Source organism: Syngnathus floridae, chromosome 15, assembly GCF_059516105.1.
Source record: "Syngnathus floridae isolate MCC-2025c chromosome 15, RoL_Sflo_1.0, whole genome shotgun sequence".
NCBI lineage: Eukaryota > Metazoa > Chordata > Actinopteri > Syngnathiformes > Syngnathidae > Syngnathus > Syngnathus floridae.
This window is the reverse complement of record NC_142427.1, coordinates 12,866,707-12,883,675: the sequence shown is the minus strand read 5'-3', so window position 1 is coordinate 12,883,675 and position 16,969 is coordinate 12,866,707. Positions and strand designations below refer to the sequence as shown.

At 50.7% G+C, this 16,969-nt stretch overlaps 1 protein-coding gene across 10 annotated transcripts in view; it reads right to left on the bottom strand.

Annotated features, from left to right (window-relative positions):
* The window catches only part of sgcd (sarcoglycan, delta (dystrophin-associated glycoprotein)), an 83,413-nt gene that overhangs the window by 11,003 nt on the left and 55,441 nt on the right, over positions 1 to 16,969 (bottom strand). For 7 of the 10 annotated variants that reach the window (XM_088398524.1, XM_088398523.1, XM_088398531.1 and 4 more), the window contains 5 exons: positions 15,667 to 15,738; positions 10,579 to 10,764; positions 4,561 to 4,662; positions 3,840 to 3,927; positions 2,843 to 2,962 (listed from right to left, as the gene is read on the bottom strand). In XM_088398524.1, coding sequence (XP_088254650.1) covers positions 2,843 to 2,962; positions 3,840 to 3,927; positions 4,561 to 4,662; positions 10,579 to 10,764; positions 15,667 to 15,738 — 568 coding nt within the window. The other 3 variants (XM_088398529.1, XM_088398532.1, XM_088398530.1) reach the window with 2 other exon arrangements.

Below are 16,969 nucleotides of genomic sequence, written 5' to 3'. Positions count from 1 at the left end.
ACATCTGGTCCCTCTCAAGCGTCCCTGCTAATGCTCGCTTCCCTTCCCTAGCCGCGCGCAGACGACTTTGAAAGTCACCTCGGAGATCCATCAGTAATGACGCGCCCGCATCACCGCTGTCACGATGATGCCGCCGTGCCGGATGCTGTAATGACATTAGCGCTAAAGTGCGCCCGACTCCTCCCTATTGATGGAAGATGAGGACACAGCATTGCAGCGCGGGCGCTCGAACGCGAGCCGTCCGTCGCTTGTCCCCAAAGTCGTTTAGCAGAAATGATGTTACGTGCAAATAAAATGTACATATTAAAGCCATCCTTCCTCCCGATATGCCTTTTGGCCCAGAAGATGACAACGGCTTTGACAGCGACTACGTCAAGAGTCTCGAAATGTTTAGCAGCCGCTTCGTCACAGAAGAGTAGAAAGCAACGGACGTTTTCGGCCACCGGGGGGAATCTGTCTGGCGTCGGCCGGCCACGCGCTCCAGATAAGGGCGGGAAATGCGGAGCTCGGCCACCGCGCGCTAACTCGGTTGTCTTTTATCGTCTCATTACAGCTTAACGGCGTCCACTCCGCAGGAAGGACAGCGAGCGGCGAATAAAACCCGCGCGGCAGAGCCTTGACGGATGGCCGATATAAAAGTGAAGACACCTCATCTCCGTCGACTTACAACATGATCACGCCGGCCGTCGACGAACAAGGTGGCCTGGCGCTACCAGATCGAAAAAATAACCGGGCCCCACTAAAAAGGTTTGAAAAGATCCATTCGTCGAAATGAAACGCCTCAACGCAGTGCGACGTGGTTCCTTGGCGCAAAGGTGCCACAAGATGGCGGCAAATCCCTACTTCTCAGCAAAACAACTTTTCTCAAAATCAGGTGTCGTCTCACTTGAAAAAGAAAAGAATCTTTTGCATTGATTGTTAACGTTTGGATTCAGTCGTATATTTGTCACTTTTGGCTGTCTTGTTCTGATGTCACACGCACGCATCATCAGAACATACGCTTGCTTGTCTGGTTGTGAATTGTGGCCACAGCGCATCATTGCCGGTGGCCTTCGCCGAGCAAGTCGCTGTGACCACGTGACGAGCAAAAGAAAAAACACGGCACGCTCATCATCAGCCTTGCAACGATCACACGAGCTGATCACTGAGCTGATACGATCTGATATCAAGCTGACTCCTGACAGGCGGGCGGGGAGCGTGACTCGCTGACTCAATGGGACATAAACGCAGGGGGGGTTGAAAGGAGGCTAATTGTAATTGCCCGAGTGGAGCCAACGGGATGATGGCAAGTGAGATTTCCTGATTTTTAGCCTGGGAGCGCTTTAGGAGCCAGCTGCATTGTCCTTTTAAGTGGATCACTTTTTCCACATAGCTCTCATTCACAATGAATGAATTTCTTTGAGGCCGTCCAGAGTCCAGGCCGAACCAAGCGAGTCGTCGTTTGGATGGGATGGAAGCCCGTTTGTCAGGGAAATCAAGGCCTTCACGCGCTCCACTCTTGGCATCAAGGTGACTCTGCCCCCCAACTTTGAACACATCCGCCCGCTGGCCATCCACGTGCCGCACCGGCGCTGCTGGCTTTTCCGGCCGGGGCAGCTCTTCTACTAAATGGACTTAAGGACGACTGGCGAAGGGCTTCCGAACGCTTGCTTTCGTGTCCTGCTTAGCCAGCGCTTGGGTTCAGCGTGCTAACCGAAAACCGGTTGGTCACCTTGGCGGATTCAAAAAGCCGTCTTGAATTTTAGGCACTCATTTGTATATACGTGGATGTAGGAATTCTCAGAAGCCAAAATGTAGGAGGTGTATTTCCAAGCATCTCGTGCGAAAGATTGCGCCAGCTGCAATCTATTCCCTTATTTAAAGGTCCATGCATCGTTAACGTACCTTATTTACACCTTATTTCACGGTCTATGCCAAAGATCTCTCGACTGCGGTCCAACGCCCTTCAGGGGGTGCGCCAAATTGAAAAGAATGGCGCTCTGGCAGGCAGCGCGCTGGATCAAGTCGTGAGCACGTGCGCCCAAAACGTACTTCTCATAGTTGTTTATCTCGTCAGAGCGGAGGCCTCTCGGACAAATCCGGCCCCGGTTGTCATGACAACACGGGCAGGACCTCACCCTCGGAAACCAGCTGACTCCAGCAAAGCTAAAAGGAGAGCGTGACCAAAACAAAAAAAAGAAACGCCTGACGCGGACACGTTCCCAAGACACCTGGGAGCTGTTTGAAGTTCTTCTTTAAAAAATGCATAAGTCTCCTTTCACAAAAAGCACGGCACGGACGGACGGCGAGATTTAAAAGTGGAACAATGCGACGTCCGTCCAATTATCCGCGCCTCCATCTCCTCCGTGCCATCTGTGGCTCGGCGGCACTTTCCAGCAGGCTGACGCTAATCAAATAGGACGGCAAAGGATGTTAAGTGCATGTAGATGAGTGGCCAGAGTAATCGCTCCCATCTGTAAAAGCAAGGAGCAAATTGTCTGGGGCGACGCCTGCGAGGGGATTCCTCGGCGCTTGTTTTTTATTTAGTTATTTATTTTTGCAAGATACATTTGGACTCAAAAATGAGCGCAACGCAGCGGCGAAAGGATCACCGTGACTGATGGGGATTTTTTGGTCGCAAAAGATTCCGCGGTGTTGTCGCTACCTGGGCTGTCAGTTGGGCTGACTTAATCCACTTCTTAATACCTCACAACATCACGCCAATGCGATTATAGAGGCAGCGTGTAGCGTGAGAGGCAGAACTTTGATTGGACGTAACAGAAAAAATACCAAGCTCTGAAATGTTTGTCTCCATCAGCATTTTCTCCAAAAGGTTCACATTGGCAATAGCCGAAGCACTCACCCATCACCCGGAGCCTCTCGGCGCCCACCACCACCTCCTGCTCGTCGGCCGAGAAGAGGAGTCTGCCCGATGTGGATTTGACCTCAAACATCTTGCCTCGCGCTTTGAACCCATCGGATCCTGGAAAATGTGACCAAGCTCGTAAGTCAACGACTTGAATAACAATTCAAATTTGCCCAATTCAAATGAGCCCAAATGGAAAATGACCCCCCCCCCCCGGTTGGAGCAGCGTTAGCGATCCGCTGTTCACGTCGTCGGCCATTTTGGGTGAGCCTTCCTTCGTACTTTCCCCGACTTGGAGGGAGGGAGGGAGGGAGAGAGCGCCCAAATACGAGAAGAAATAGACTGTGAGCACAGTCAGACGACCCCAAAAACAAAGAGGTAGTCGAGAACGACGGCTGATGGACACCGGCAATTGATTCTGTCGCTCTCCATTTGGAAACGGGGGCGGGCGCCGTTCACGTCCCTTTTGCGTGTCAGCAGCGCCAAAGACGCTGGCTGGCTGGCTGGCTGGCTGGCTGGCTGGCCGGCCGGCCGGCTGGCCGGCTGGCTGGCCGGCCGGCCGCCCGGTTTACTCAGAGCGATTTGTATCGGTCGCCGGCTGCCGGGCTCCATTAGCGGCCGAGTGCAACGTGGCGGCAGAGTTCCGACGGGCGGGCCTGCTTTGTGGCACATTAAAAGAGCAGCGCGGGATCACGTGGCAGGCAAGCGGTGGCACAATTCGGTGGGAAAAAGCAGCAGATCTGTCTGGCTTTCATCGTGTTTGTTGACTCCTTTTTAATGGACTTCAAATGTGTGTAAGTATGTATATTCGACACCAGCGTGTACATCAAAGTGGCTTTTGAAATGTTTTCACGTCGTCCAAACCAACACATTGCGTCAATTTGCAAACACCCAGATCACAAAGCGCGGTGTTGCCCTAACATGTCGTCAGCCTTTAGAAAAACGCTTGACGAGCCATCCCAGAAGACGTTTGGGTTTTGGGCCCGCGTCGTACCTGTTACGAGTTGCGTGAGCAGCTGGTTGTTGCTGTTGACGATGTTGACCGATACGTTTCGGGACGACTGCAGGTACAGGGGGCGACCCTGCGGATGGACAAACAGCAAAGGCTTGTCCTTTCACTCATATCAGAAAAGACCAACAAACAAAAAAACAAGGATCGATCGTGCCACCAAGTTGAATAATAGTTTCATCTCCAACAAATAGGGCATCAGACGTGGCGTCCCCCAAGGGTCAATTCTTAGCCCACTGTTATTCAATCAACTTTGCTTTGGTTGATCTCTTTTGCTGTCTAAATAGAAAGCGGTTGGTTTGCGAGCTCCACACAACCCTTTCAAAAGTGTTTCTTACTTCGTTGCGGGAGGATAAAAAAAATCAAAAATCTATCTCAGGTATCTCAGTTTCACCAATGAGATTGTGAGGTGGATCTGCGATGTCTCTCTCTACGCGAGGGTTCACAGTAAACAATTGACATACGCCGGCTTCCGATGCGTCATCCCGCATCCTTCCCGTCGCCGCGGCAACGGAGCATGTTAGTCCCGCCGAGACGTCCTCATCTTTCCCGAAACACAAAGAGATTGCGTGCGCATCTTTTCTTTCTCTTGAAAGCACAAAGGCTTCATAAACATCTCTGCGGTTAAGAAGAAACCTCAGCGAGTCGCACAAATGCAACGGCGAGTTGCCCGTTGCGAATTGAAGACGCTGGGTGGCTGACTTACCGGTTTGGACTGGATTTCTTTGGCATAGAGAGGTTGAAGGAACTCCGAGTCGCCTTCCAGCTTGAGGCCCTTCTCTGTTATTCTCAGGTTGCCCATGCCGTCCTGCACGCACGCACGCACGCACGCAAACAAAACACACGCACGCACACGTCGGTCATATCGCCTTTAATATTTCATCTGCGCATATTGCGCTTCCAGCTCACACGCACCACCTGCAGCAAGAGAGGATATTAAGCAGCCACTTTATATCCTGCCTTTTCTTTTTTACATCACCTGCCGGATCGGTGTAAAGATAAGACGCCGCCGCCGCCGCCGCCAACGCTTTGTTTTTTGCCCTTGCTCCTCCCCCGGGTTCAAAGGGAGCTCACGGAGATCAAGGCAGGTGAATCCCGCCGTAGCAGGGGATGCTTTTTCAAATATTACATTGCAGGAAAAGCTTATTGCTTCTCAACGTCGGACGAAATAGAAACTGGAGTGGAATGTCGACGCAACGCTGATGGATCGATCCCTGTAGATGGCGACGTTGCGTCGCTTTGGCTTTGAGATCAGCACAGCTTTTGGAGCCAAAGAGTAGAAGGTGAACGCGTTCACCATCAAGTGAAGTCGTTCATTGTCTTTTTTGTAACGCCAGTAAACAAATAACAGCGAGCGAGCGAGCGAGCGAGCGAGCTAATCAGCCGCATTGTTCAGAAAACTAGTTCGACACCTTCCGATCCAAGCTTGTTTTTTTTTGGTTTCCTCTCGTTAGCGTGCACACGGCGAGGCGAGCGGCCATGAATAATTCACGACACCGCGACTTCGCAGGACACTCAGATGAGCATCTTCACCTTCTTCTAAAGCAGCAGACTTTCATCTTGTCTTCCCCCACCCTTGTTTAGGCTCCCTCGACGACAGCGGCGTTTGCCTCCTTGTCTACTCGGCCTTTTACGCCAGCTGCCATCCATCCATCCATCCATCCATCCATCCATCCATCCATCCATCCATCCATCCCTCCCTCCCTCCCTCCCTCCCTCCCTCCCTCCCTCCCTCCCTCGCCTTGTTCTCCGGCCGGCTCTTTGTTTTCACGCTCAGTCCGAGCGTTTCAAGGAAATGAAGAGAAAACAAGACTCAAAAGCGGACTCATGAACAAACTTCCTTTAAAGGTTGACAGCAAATCTAAGTTGGTCACTCAGTGGGAGTTGGTCAAACTACAAGCGCTGTAATTGGAGCGAAACAGCCGCTTCGGACCAAAATGGCCGACTTACTGTTCAATTCGGGGCGCGAGTGAAAGCGGTGCGAAAAGAAGAGCGCATGCATCACGGCTTGGGGGAATTTGCGCGTGCTCTACCTCACGGCTTGGGGGAATTTGCGCGTGCGCTACCTCCCACTCCGATTGATGGTTGACAGCCGAGCGACGGCGCCACGCACGGACGCTAACGCAACAGCTCGTACGTCGCCTTTCCGTAAGCATTCGTCATTCGCCTTCCTTCAGATCCCTTCGGAGGCGCGCCCCAACCTGTTTATCAATAATACAGAGCACTCAGGCTATTATTGAGCGTCGGCGTCGATATGCGTCAAGCAAACCCCGGGCTAAGGCAAATATAGACGTCTCGGGGGCCCAGGGGGAAATATCACAATGACTCCCGACATTAAAAATACAGAGAATTTCCATTATTTACACCATCCAGATGGAAGCACGCAAACCAACCCGACCAATCAGGGGGACTTATGTGGCGCCCAATTGTCGGGATTAACTCTTGCTCTACCCACTGGTGTGGAAGACCTACTTAGGATGCTCCGGTTCAAAAGAAAGAAAGAAAGAAAGAAATAGCCCTGAACTCTCACAATGGAGAGAGCAAAAGGTTTATTTGAGAATAAAAGACCGACTGGGTGAGTCACCGTCGGCAGCCATCTGTTCAAAAGAAGAGGAGCAGTTGTTGTTTGTTAGCGAACGTCACGGTCAAATCGGTTCGGCTATTAAACCAGAGACGCTTATCGTTTGCAACCTGACCCCCTTAATAATGCCGTTTTTTTTTTTTTTTTAAAGCAATGTTCTGACAGTACAGCACGCAGGCAAGTCTAACTGTAGAGTCAGAGTCGTTCTAAACGGAGGTACATTGGTACATAACGTAGTGCTTATTTCAGGTTTATTTCCTTGAGCCCATCACTGATGGCTATCAACGGAATTAGCTTCCCCCAACAGGCGTGATTGAGGTCCTCGCTGCCCGAGTGCATCATCCATCAATGGGATTAGGGGAAGAAGAACGGACAGGACAGGACAGGACAGGACAGGACAGGACAGGACAGCCCAGCCCAGGCCAGCCCAGGACAGGCCAGCCCAGCCCAGCCCAGGACAGGACAGGACAGGCCAGCCCAGGCCAGGCCAGGCCAGGCCAGGCCAGCTCAGCCCAGCCCAGGCCAGGCCAGGCCAGGCCAGGCCAGGCCAGGCCAATAGACTGAAGAAATGTGGTTGCACAAGTGCACACCCCCTTTTCTGTGCCTGTATTGAAAATGTAAAACTCGCGCTAAAAGACTTTTTTTTTTTCTCCTCTCATCCGCTCGACCAAAGGAATTGAGGTTCTTTATCACGAGCGTATGTACATTGCGGACGAATATGAGACTAAGAGTCGGAGACGCCATTTTGCCTGTTGGCCCGCAGCTGCTACGTGTCAGAACGGAACGGCTGATGGATTTGCTGTTTGCTCGGGCGCCACCGATGTGATTGACGGCTGACGTTTGCAACCTGCGGCGCTCGCCGGCTCGCTCCGTGCGGCTTTTCAATGTTGGCGACCGGGCGGGCCTCGCGAGGACGTTACGCACCGTTATGAATAAACGGAGTCAAAGTGGAACGATTGAGCTCTCGATTAGCAAGTCATTACTTTGACTTAATTGGACGCGCTTTATTGTTTTTACGGCTCGTCGGCGAGAGAATGGCCGCCGCCGTCGCAGCCGTGTTTCTGCGCGCTAGCAACTGCAGCAAAGTCTCTGAAGGGAAATAAGGGGCTTCTTTGAAATCAAGGCAACAGCAAAAAGGTAAGCGTAATTACAACCGCAGGTACGAATCCGACACGGAATTTGTCTATTTGCGCCGCGCGAAGGATGTATTTCCTTATTGCTTCGCTGCTCCGAAAGGAGCTTTTTGCGTTGAATGCTGCAAAAAGAACAGCTCGCCAAATCGCAATCTGAGTCTTCCATGACCTTTCCATGTGGCAGCCACGAGAAAGAGATGTTTTCAAATGTGACTGTGGCTTATCTTTTGGATTGACTTTGTTGCGCTTTCATTTGCTAAATATTTGTATAATAGGAAAAAAGTGCGCATTCAATTGAAAAGTAACAAAGCGCAAAATACATCATATATTGCAAAAGACTGTTTCTTCAGCACTTCCCAGGGAGGGAGGGAGGGAGGGAGGGAGGGAAGGAGGGAGCCAGCCACAAACCCCCCAAAAAGACGGCAGCGCTTCTCAAGCTCATTTCCACATTCAAACTTGTTTTCTTCCGAAGCAATTACGTCCAAACAAGCGTCAGGCAGCCGAGTGGAAAATGGAAGAATTCATTTCATCTCGAGGCAACGCTACACTCCAAAGTTGGACTTTTTCAGCCCAATGAAACGGGCCAAAAATGGAATATTGCCACAGCTGGCGACGAGTATTTGTCCAATCTTTGTGTTTTGAACGGAATCCCTTTCCGTTGGCGACAACGCAAGCCACCCGTTTCTCCTTCAAACGGACTTTCTTCTTGGCACGTCTTATTAGTGCCCCCCTTTTCTGACAGAAGAGCTTGACCCGCTACCACCGACCCCCGGCCGGGTTCCGCTTGGCTCCATCACCACTGACCTTTTGCCAAGAGCTGGGAGTGGGAAAAATAGCTCTTAATTGCCTCAAACGAGAGAGAGCCTTGTAACGCCAATCGCATCAGCGCTGGCTGGCTGGCTGGCTGGCTGGCTGGGAGATTTAAGGCTGCCGGCAGGCAATTCTGGAACTTGCAAGTCGCTCAGGAGAGAGCCGCAATGGGGGTGGGGGGGGGTCGAGGAGTATCTATTAAAAAAAACAAAAAAACCTCGGCTAGAAAATCGTTATAATTCAATCATTTCACCTCACATCTTTTCCTTTATGCGCCACCGACCGAGTTGCGCTTTGATTCTCTGGGTTTCCTTCCATTTAAACAGAAACTCCAAACGACTCGTCTCCGAAAGGTTTTCATGTGAACGGAGACGTCGAAGCTAGAAACGGAGTTGAATTTGGATCTGTTTCAGACTGCACATTTGGCAACAATGTAAATGCTCAATCCTTTCGGCGCATCAAGCTAGCGGGTGGAACCACATGTGAAAGAAAATATGCAAATTAGCAACTCAATCTTAATTCAGATCAGATCCAGGTTGCTCTTTTGTCTGTTCACAGGTCATTTCTTGCCCTTGTCTTGATCCTCTGAACAAAAAAACCCAACACCAAAAAGCCCTGGGGGAGGCCGCTCTGCAATCAAATGGAAAATGACAGCTCTCACTTCTCTTCTCATCGCCAACAATCTGGCGGTGGATGCGAGAGGGGCATTTATCGAGTGAGAGCCGCCGCCGCCGCCGCCGCCGCCGTCTGCATTACCAGTGAAAAGCGCTCCGTAAATACACGCCTCCCTCCTCTCGGTCTGGGAAGTCACACAAATACAATCATCATAAGCACTGGGAAATGTTTCAAATGGGAGGATTGCTAAAAAAAAAAAAAAAAAAAAACGCTATAAAAGGCTATTCACATTTTAGTTCGGATGTCAGAAGGGAACATCTGCGTCCGTCAGGGTCACGTCTTCCAAAGCGCCAAATAAACCGGTGAGGTGAGACGTGCTCCCGAATCTCAGGTGACATTGCTGTGTCCCGTTGAGCTGGGAGCTAAACCACTCACTTATGCAAAACCATTCTCGGTCCAGCCTCGCGCGTTGTGTGGCCCGGGCCGTCTGCTCCGTCCTACTCACCTAATTCTGTGACATCGTGATGCCCGCAAAACAGACATACGAACCCACCCGTGATTCCACTCAACTATCAATTGAGTTTTTTGGAATGAATGAACGGAATCCAGTCCGCACGAATCACATGAGTTGAGATTCGACTCTTGTTTCCCGCCTCTGGCTCTCCCTCTGCCTGTGTCAACCCATCTGTCTCGCCCCTCTGTAATCCACGCTGCTCATGATGACTCACAGACTACAAAAGCGTGACACGCACACATGCACGTACACGCACGCACACACACACGGGCACGCACTCTCACACACACACACACACACACACACACACACACACACACACACACACACACACACACACACACACACACACACACACACACACACAGAACATGCCATCACACACACGGCGGTCGTTCTGAATAAAACATGAGGTCCACTTCACAGCGAGGCTTTAATATGAGCTCTACATAAATCAGCCAACGCTTTCTCGTGGCACATGTGAGGCGCCATGACGATTTCATACGCCGGCGAGCGCAAAACATTCCAAACGTATTAGCGGCGACAAGGACGGCATCGTTTCCAGCGCCGCCGCCGGGCGGGGAATGACGAGCCAAAGATCGGTCCTTGACGGACGACCGAGCGACAGTTTGCTGGGCGTGCGGCGGCTCGATGGTTGGAAAAAACGACGACTTATTTTCCACTTTCCATGAAAAATAGTAGCTATACTGTATGTATGTTTGTTGGATTTTGAAAAGCACACATGCATTCTACATAATTGAAGTCATGATGCATATTTTTCATTCCGAAAAGTCCCATTTTCCATTTTGTTTTTTGACAAATGTTTTGTACTTTGTATGTACATAGAAATGAGAAATTTGGACAAATTTGAATATGTGGGCCGAATGTCAGAGAGGAGGCAAAAACATTCCAAATGCGTTAGCGGTGACGAGAACGTGGCGCTTTCCAGCGCCGGCCGCTTCGCCCCCGAGTGACAAAGGACGAGCCAGCGACCGGTCCTCTCCAATCTGTGGGTGTGCTGACTTTTGCTAGCAGCAATTTGGAAAGGATGCGGCGGAGCGCGTGACTTACGATGGTGAAGTTCATGACCTTGAGGATCCAGACGGTGAGCGCCAGGTTGACCAGGATGAGGATCATCAGCAGCAGCACAAAGAAGTAAAGGCAGCGTTTCCTCCAGCCGTAGATTCCCACTTTGTACACTTGCGCTTGCTCTGAACTCTGGACATTGTTCCTATGACTGCACTGTTCCTGGGTCATCTGTCGGGAGGGAGGGAGGGAGGGACACCAGAGGGGGAGGGGGCGTCACTGCCATTCTCGGGATGCAAACGACAACTTCACAACGCTCTTCGAGGACGGATGGTGTCAACTTTCCAGTCAGGCCCGAGAAAAGCCGAGTTAGCAAACGCATTAGGCCGACATGACACCGCCGCTTTCCACTGTCCCGACTACATCGACGAGGCACGCACTTGACGCGCCGCCGTAATGGGCCGGCCCCACTGCGGCTAAAACCCAATTTAGCGTCCTGGCCGTTTCGGCCGTCAAATGGCTTTTGACAAGCTTCGTATTAGCGGCGGCTAAGTGAAACAAACGGCACAAGACAGGGGGCCCCGGCCGGTTGCGGACCAACTCGCTTGCTTCCATTGGGACCCGAGGGCAAATCTTATTTTGATGCCTCGGGTTAGCCAAATCAGCAGGCGGGAGTGCAAAGCTAGCAATGAAAATTCACATTATTTGCAGCAGGCTTCAATTTAGGCAGCCCTGGGATTTGGGTGGACTGGCTTCTTCGCGAGCCCCGCTTCACTCCCGCCTAAGGCATGAGATGGAGAACGGAGCAAACAATGTTTTCAAATGGAGATGACAACCGTCCCTGTTAGCCATGACGTTAGCACAAACGCAATTAGGCCAACTATCTCGCTCCTGTTTTGAACATCAAACGGACATTAGTGGAAAAATCGCAATTGGTTGACTAAAGCCCAATCCGTCAGCAGAGGAACAAAGACCACTCGGTGGACTATTTTTGGAGCGTTATCGCCGGAAGCGCTAAAAATGCTTTTGGCGGCGATAATCAGATTTATTTGCCATTTTGTCTCACTCCATTATTCAATGTGACATTGAAGTCAAAGGCAAAAAAAAAAAAGTGAAAATGTCCCGTGATGGCACTCCAGTAATGCGCCGGGCTGAAAATGGATCATTGTGCCAGAAGCAGGGATGGACAACGAGGGAGGAGAAGCAAATTAGCCGCGATAGAAACGATTGGACCTCGTTCCCGCACCGCTGCTACCTCTCGTGCTCAACCAACCGCAGAACCCGGAAAAAAAAAAAAGCAAAGTACGGCTCTGATTACACTGAGAAACGAGCTTTTACAAAATGTTATTGGCCGCTTCCGAGTGCCAAAGAGCCAGGCAGCTGCCCGCTTGGCCCTTTTTATGGGGCGCACGTGGCCCCGCCGCGCTAGCCAGGAGCCGCCGTTGCCAACGCCCAAAGCCAACTGAGCCAATGGCTCCGAGCCAGCGGCGCTCGCTTTTGAATCCCGCACAAACCATTACACAAATGCGATTGGCTGATTAAAAGTTTTACTGGGTGTAAGTTTAAGGTCACGGAGGAACACCTCCACCAGCCCGCCAAAAAAATGTCACGACACAAAGGGTGGGGCGGGGCGGGGCGGGGCTTGTTGAATAAAATGCTGCCAATCCAGAAAATGTTGTTCATACTAAAAATGGAGTAAGCAGGGGTATTTAAGAAAAACAAGAAAAAACAATGAAGCCGCTTTTTGTTTTTTTACTTAGCAGGCTTTTTATCCTAGTTCAACAGACGCCAACAAAAGGCTCCCAAAATGACGCCACTGTTGTGTTGTTTTTTTTTTTTTGCAACTCAGCCCGAGGCGCCTTCCCAGATCGGAGCGTATGAATGTTTACGGTTCATGACACAATTATGATTAAGATGTTGGCCCCTCACCGCGAGGTGAATGCAAAAAAAAAAAAAATCAAAGAGAATAAACAGAAAAGCAATTTTGCGCGCGCGGCTGTCTTTCTGCCGGGGCGCGGGTGGCGTTGACCTGCCTTTCCCGCCATTTGAAAGGCTCATTTTTCATTCACGTGCTCCGCCGTGCCGAGGGGAAGCGCGCAGATACATTCCGTTTGGCTGAGGCCTTGTGCGATTCATTCCCAGCCACATCTTGATCATTAACAACAGCGCAGTAATTGCTCGCAGCCAAAAGCGACGCCGTCCGCCCGCCCGCCTGCCCGCCCGCGCTCCCAAAAAGTCTTCAATAAAACATCCCTCTAACGAACACTTCCACGCGTATCGCTAATTAATCGCCGCCGAATAGCAAATGAGGCGCGGAAAGGAAATTGGGTTTTAAATCATTTTTAAAGGAGGGAAAGCAGCGGCGAGACACGTCAATCTCAGAGTGGAAAAATTAAGGCAAAAACATGAAATGATCTTCCTGTCGTACGAAATCACTCCAAAGCAATGCAAAGCAATGCTGCTTTTGAAAGAAAAGAAAAAATCCCCGTACTGTGAGTAGAAAGCAGACTATGATCCCAAAATTCAACCCATTTGGCATGAAGAATGAATTGCTGATGGGAGATTTAATTTGGAAAAACTGCACCGCAACAACGCAGGCTAAACTTAGCTGAGCTTATCTTCTAGCTTCATCGGCATCAAATGTATGTCACTTCAGCATATTTGACATGAATTGTGAAAAACACAACTTTATTCACATCAAATTGTGTCCAATATCAGAATGATACTGCCCTGAAAGAAATGTTGTCATTGTCGTTCATTTTCAAAGTGAGCGCGCTAGCTAACCGGCTACTGTCGCGACTTGGCGACTCGTCTTGTTGGGGCGTAGAAATGGCGCTCCAAAGGAGAGTTTTTAAAGCACGTGATGGAGGAAGTCATGTTTTTTTTTTTTTTAGGCTTTTCAGTCCCAACAGTTCAGCTCAGAAAGTTAATTAACTTTTTTTCTGCAGCCCGAGCGACGCAATTTGGAGCAGAATGACTCGACTAATTGTCTTATTTTGTTCGAACGTTCAGCTTCTGCTCGCTGGCTCGCTTTTCCCTGCCAGTTTATTTCTCGTCTGTTTTTTTGGGGGGGGGAGGATGAAGTGGGCGGTGGGGTTCTTTCGGAGATTTCCGAGCCTGGGATAAGTCACGACGGCGGCGGGGAGCCAGTTCACGCTTCGCCTGGCAACGTCACTTCTCCTTCCCTCCGCTGTAGGTGTCTTTGAATCGGGTCCAGGATTAAGGATTTCAGATCAAGAGGACTTGTGGATTTCCAAAGTCAAAGACGCCAACAAAAACAGCTGTCCGATTATTGCTTTCCAACCGAGGCAAATACGGATCGATCCCCCAAAAGCAGCCCAACGGGTCGCCGAGCCAAAACTCGCGGGGGGCGTATTTTTAGCCCACGGGGGAAGAAGGCTCATGCCACTTGGCTCGGGAGGCATGCGGATTTGTCCGCTTACTTTGAAGTTGAAGCGGGCTGAAGTGAGCTTCTGGAAATAGCTGCGAGATTGAGGCCAAAAAGAAAGGCCTCTCCCTCAAGTGTGCCAACAAAATCAAAGTGCAAGCGACTCGGCTAAATTGTCATGATATTGCATGAAATTGTGTCAAAGTCGTACGATGACTTTAGTCAATTTGGTCAAATTGCAGACTAATCACGTTTTGACCTAAGATGGAGCGCAGTGACGATGAGGCAGACGCGTGCGTGGCCTTGCGCGGAGGGAACTAACTAAATAAATAAGTGAACGGACACGCAATTGAGTGATTCCCCCCGAAAGCAAACGAGACAATGCAAAGTTGCCTCAACGGATGCGACAACTCCCCGCAAAAAAACAAAAACAAATCAGTCGCACTTGACTTTTCAGGCTCAACAATGCAAAGTGGCACACTGCGTCGTCACCTCCAGGGTGCCACATCCACTTTTTGTATTTCCTCAAATGTCCTTGGTTTACTTTCATTTCCACTTAATAAGTGCCAACGGCGCCTGCTGCGGGTTTATTCAACGCGCGTCGTCAGGCGACCGTCGACTAGCAAAGCGCAACCTTGAAACGACGGCGCCGGTGGATGACGATATCGGCCGAGGTGGGAAACAAATCATAAATCAATGACATCGTAAACGTCCAAAACGGGGAAGTTAGTTTTGTGGGTTTTTTGGCACGAAGAAGCCGCTTTGGATTTTTAACAGCTATTTGACTGAGGACGATGGAAAGCCGTATCGTCTGACGAGCCCGTGCGGCGCTTTCCCGTGTTGCACACCTTATAAGGACGCCCTGAAAAACGGAGCTTGTAAAACTAGGCCCTTTAAAACAGCTGGCAGGCAGACAGGCAGGCAGACAGGCAGGCAGACAGGCAGGCAGGCAGGCAGGCAGGCATACAGGCAGGCAGGCAGGCAGGCAGGCAGGCAGGCAGGCAGACAGGCAGGCAGACAGGCGGGCAGGGACCCGAGCCGGTGACGGCGCCTGGCAGGTGCTACGGCGCAAATACGAGGCCGGCAGGGTATTTGGGGATCCGGCTAGAAAGTATGCCGAGCGACGAGAGCGGAATAATATTAGCCCAATCCCGGGGCATCGATTGGGAATTATTCATTCTTTTTCACAACTGCTGTTTGGGTCATCTCAATTTTCCAAGGATATTTGATGAGTGTGAGTGAAAGGCGGCAGAAAATCTAAATGCTCTTCAAAAGGGCTGTGAATACTTTGGACCGCATTGAGATTCCAGACTTGAACCAGTCCCAAAAAAGGCCTTTGAGCAAATATTAGCTTTCCTGGCTCGGCCGGCCGGCAGTCGGTAGCTCCGCTCGGGCCTCCTCTTACTTATTTATAGCGGCTTCCCTTTCCCCGGAGAGACGACGCAATTGAAACCAAATGTGCGGTCAGTCAGGAGCCGCCCCGTGGCCCACCCCAACCCCAACCCCCACGCCACGCCACGGCTCCTTCTCGCCATGCACAAACATGGCTGGGAAATAGGACAACTTGATCTTTCCGTTCAAAACAAGCGGCCTGAGATTTCCCCCAAAATACGTATGTTGTACCATAGACTGTGTTGGAAGTTTCCAGTCGCGCTCTCCCGGCTCGGAAACGGTTAAAGGGAATGCGGCTCGGCTCGGCTCGGCTCGGCCCACCTCCACGCCCCCTCCCTCCAAAGCAAACTCACCGTGACGCCTGTTCCGCTTTTTCGCGTCCGTCCCGTTTCCTGTCGAGCGTCCTGGCAATAAGTCGTCCGGCGCTGGTAAAAATAGAATAGGAGCAAAGTGGCCCTTACTGCGCGACTGCACTTCTTTTCGTTCTCTTGTCAGTTTTTTCCAAATAACGCCTCTTTTCACTCTTTCCTGGCCGCCCGTGACCCAAACTGTCTGTCTGTCTTTCTTTTTTTTCTCCCCCTACTCGCTGCTGCTGTGCTGAGTGGAGTTGTGGCAGGCCGCCCTCTGACTTGTCTGCCTGATTTAGAAGCCACATGTGCTGCAAAGTTTAAAGGGGCTGAGCTTACTTGTCATGTCGTCACGGCAACCCAGGCCAAACCACCCCCTGTATTCATTTGCTTTTACACTTGGGTGACGGATGGCCAAGTTGTAAAGGTAATCAACTTATTTTTTTTAGCACATCAAAAAAAGAGGCGCCCGACTGAGATACAGTATGGCAAAAATAGCCTTAGCCTTCAAAGTGTCCCATAACTGCTAACTGGTATTTTTAGAAAAGACTCATGGGCTACTTATGGTTGTCCTTGAGGCTCACTAGCAGCTGGCGCTAGTTGGTTTTTGTTTGTTTAGGACGATGCCAATCCATCCATCCATCCCACCAATATCCATCCATCCCACCAATATCCATCCGTCCATCCGTCCATCCGTCCGTCCGTCCGTCCGTCCATCCATCCATCCATCCATCCATCCATCCATCCATCCATCCATCCATCCATCCATCCATCCATCCATCCATCCATCCATCCATCCAATGTGTTTGTTTTCCATTTGTTGCTGCCCGCCATTTTTTACCTCCTTTTTTCCACCCCTCCCCTCTCTGCTGACGGAAGAAGGAAGGAAGTCAAGTTCATTGGAGCCAATTAAGAAAGATTTTCATTTCATTTCTGCAGACAGCCAATCCTTGTCTGCGACTTAGCGGTCCATTTCAATAATGGACTTTTAAAAAAACAACGGATCTGGGCAACGCTAGTAAATCTTGCTGCTGTGAAGGAGTCAACAAATAACAAAGCAAAATAAGCCCTACATTTCTACAGTTGCTGTGATTTACATGAGAATGGCAACACAATTCAAGGGTGCATTTCGTCCAGCAGAGAGAGGCTGCAATTTGGAGAATGCAAATTTCCGCCAGCGCGCCAGCACAGAGCTTCTCCTTCTCTCGTCTCCTTGGAGCTCCCACCCTCTGTGATCCCATTTGCTCCGCCAGACGATCGGGTTGGGGGGGCAGCTTTGATGCCGCAGCCAGCGCCCTCGCTCGCTGTG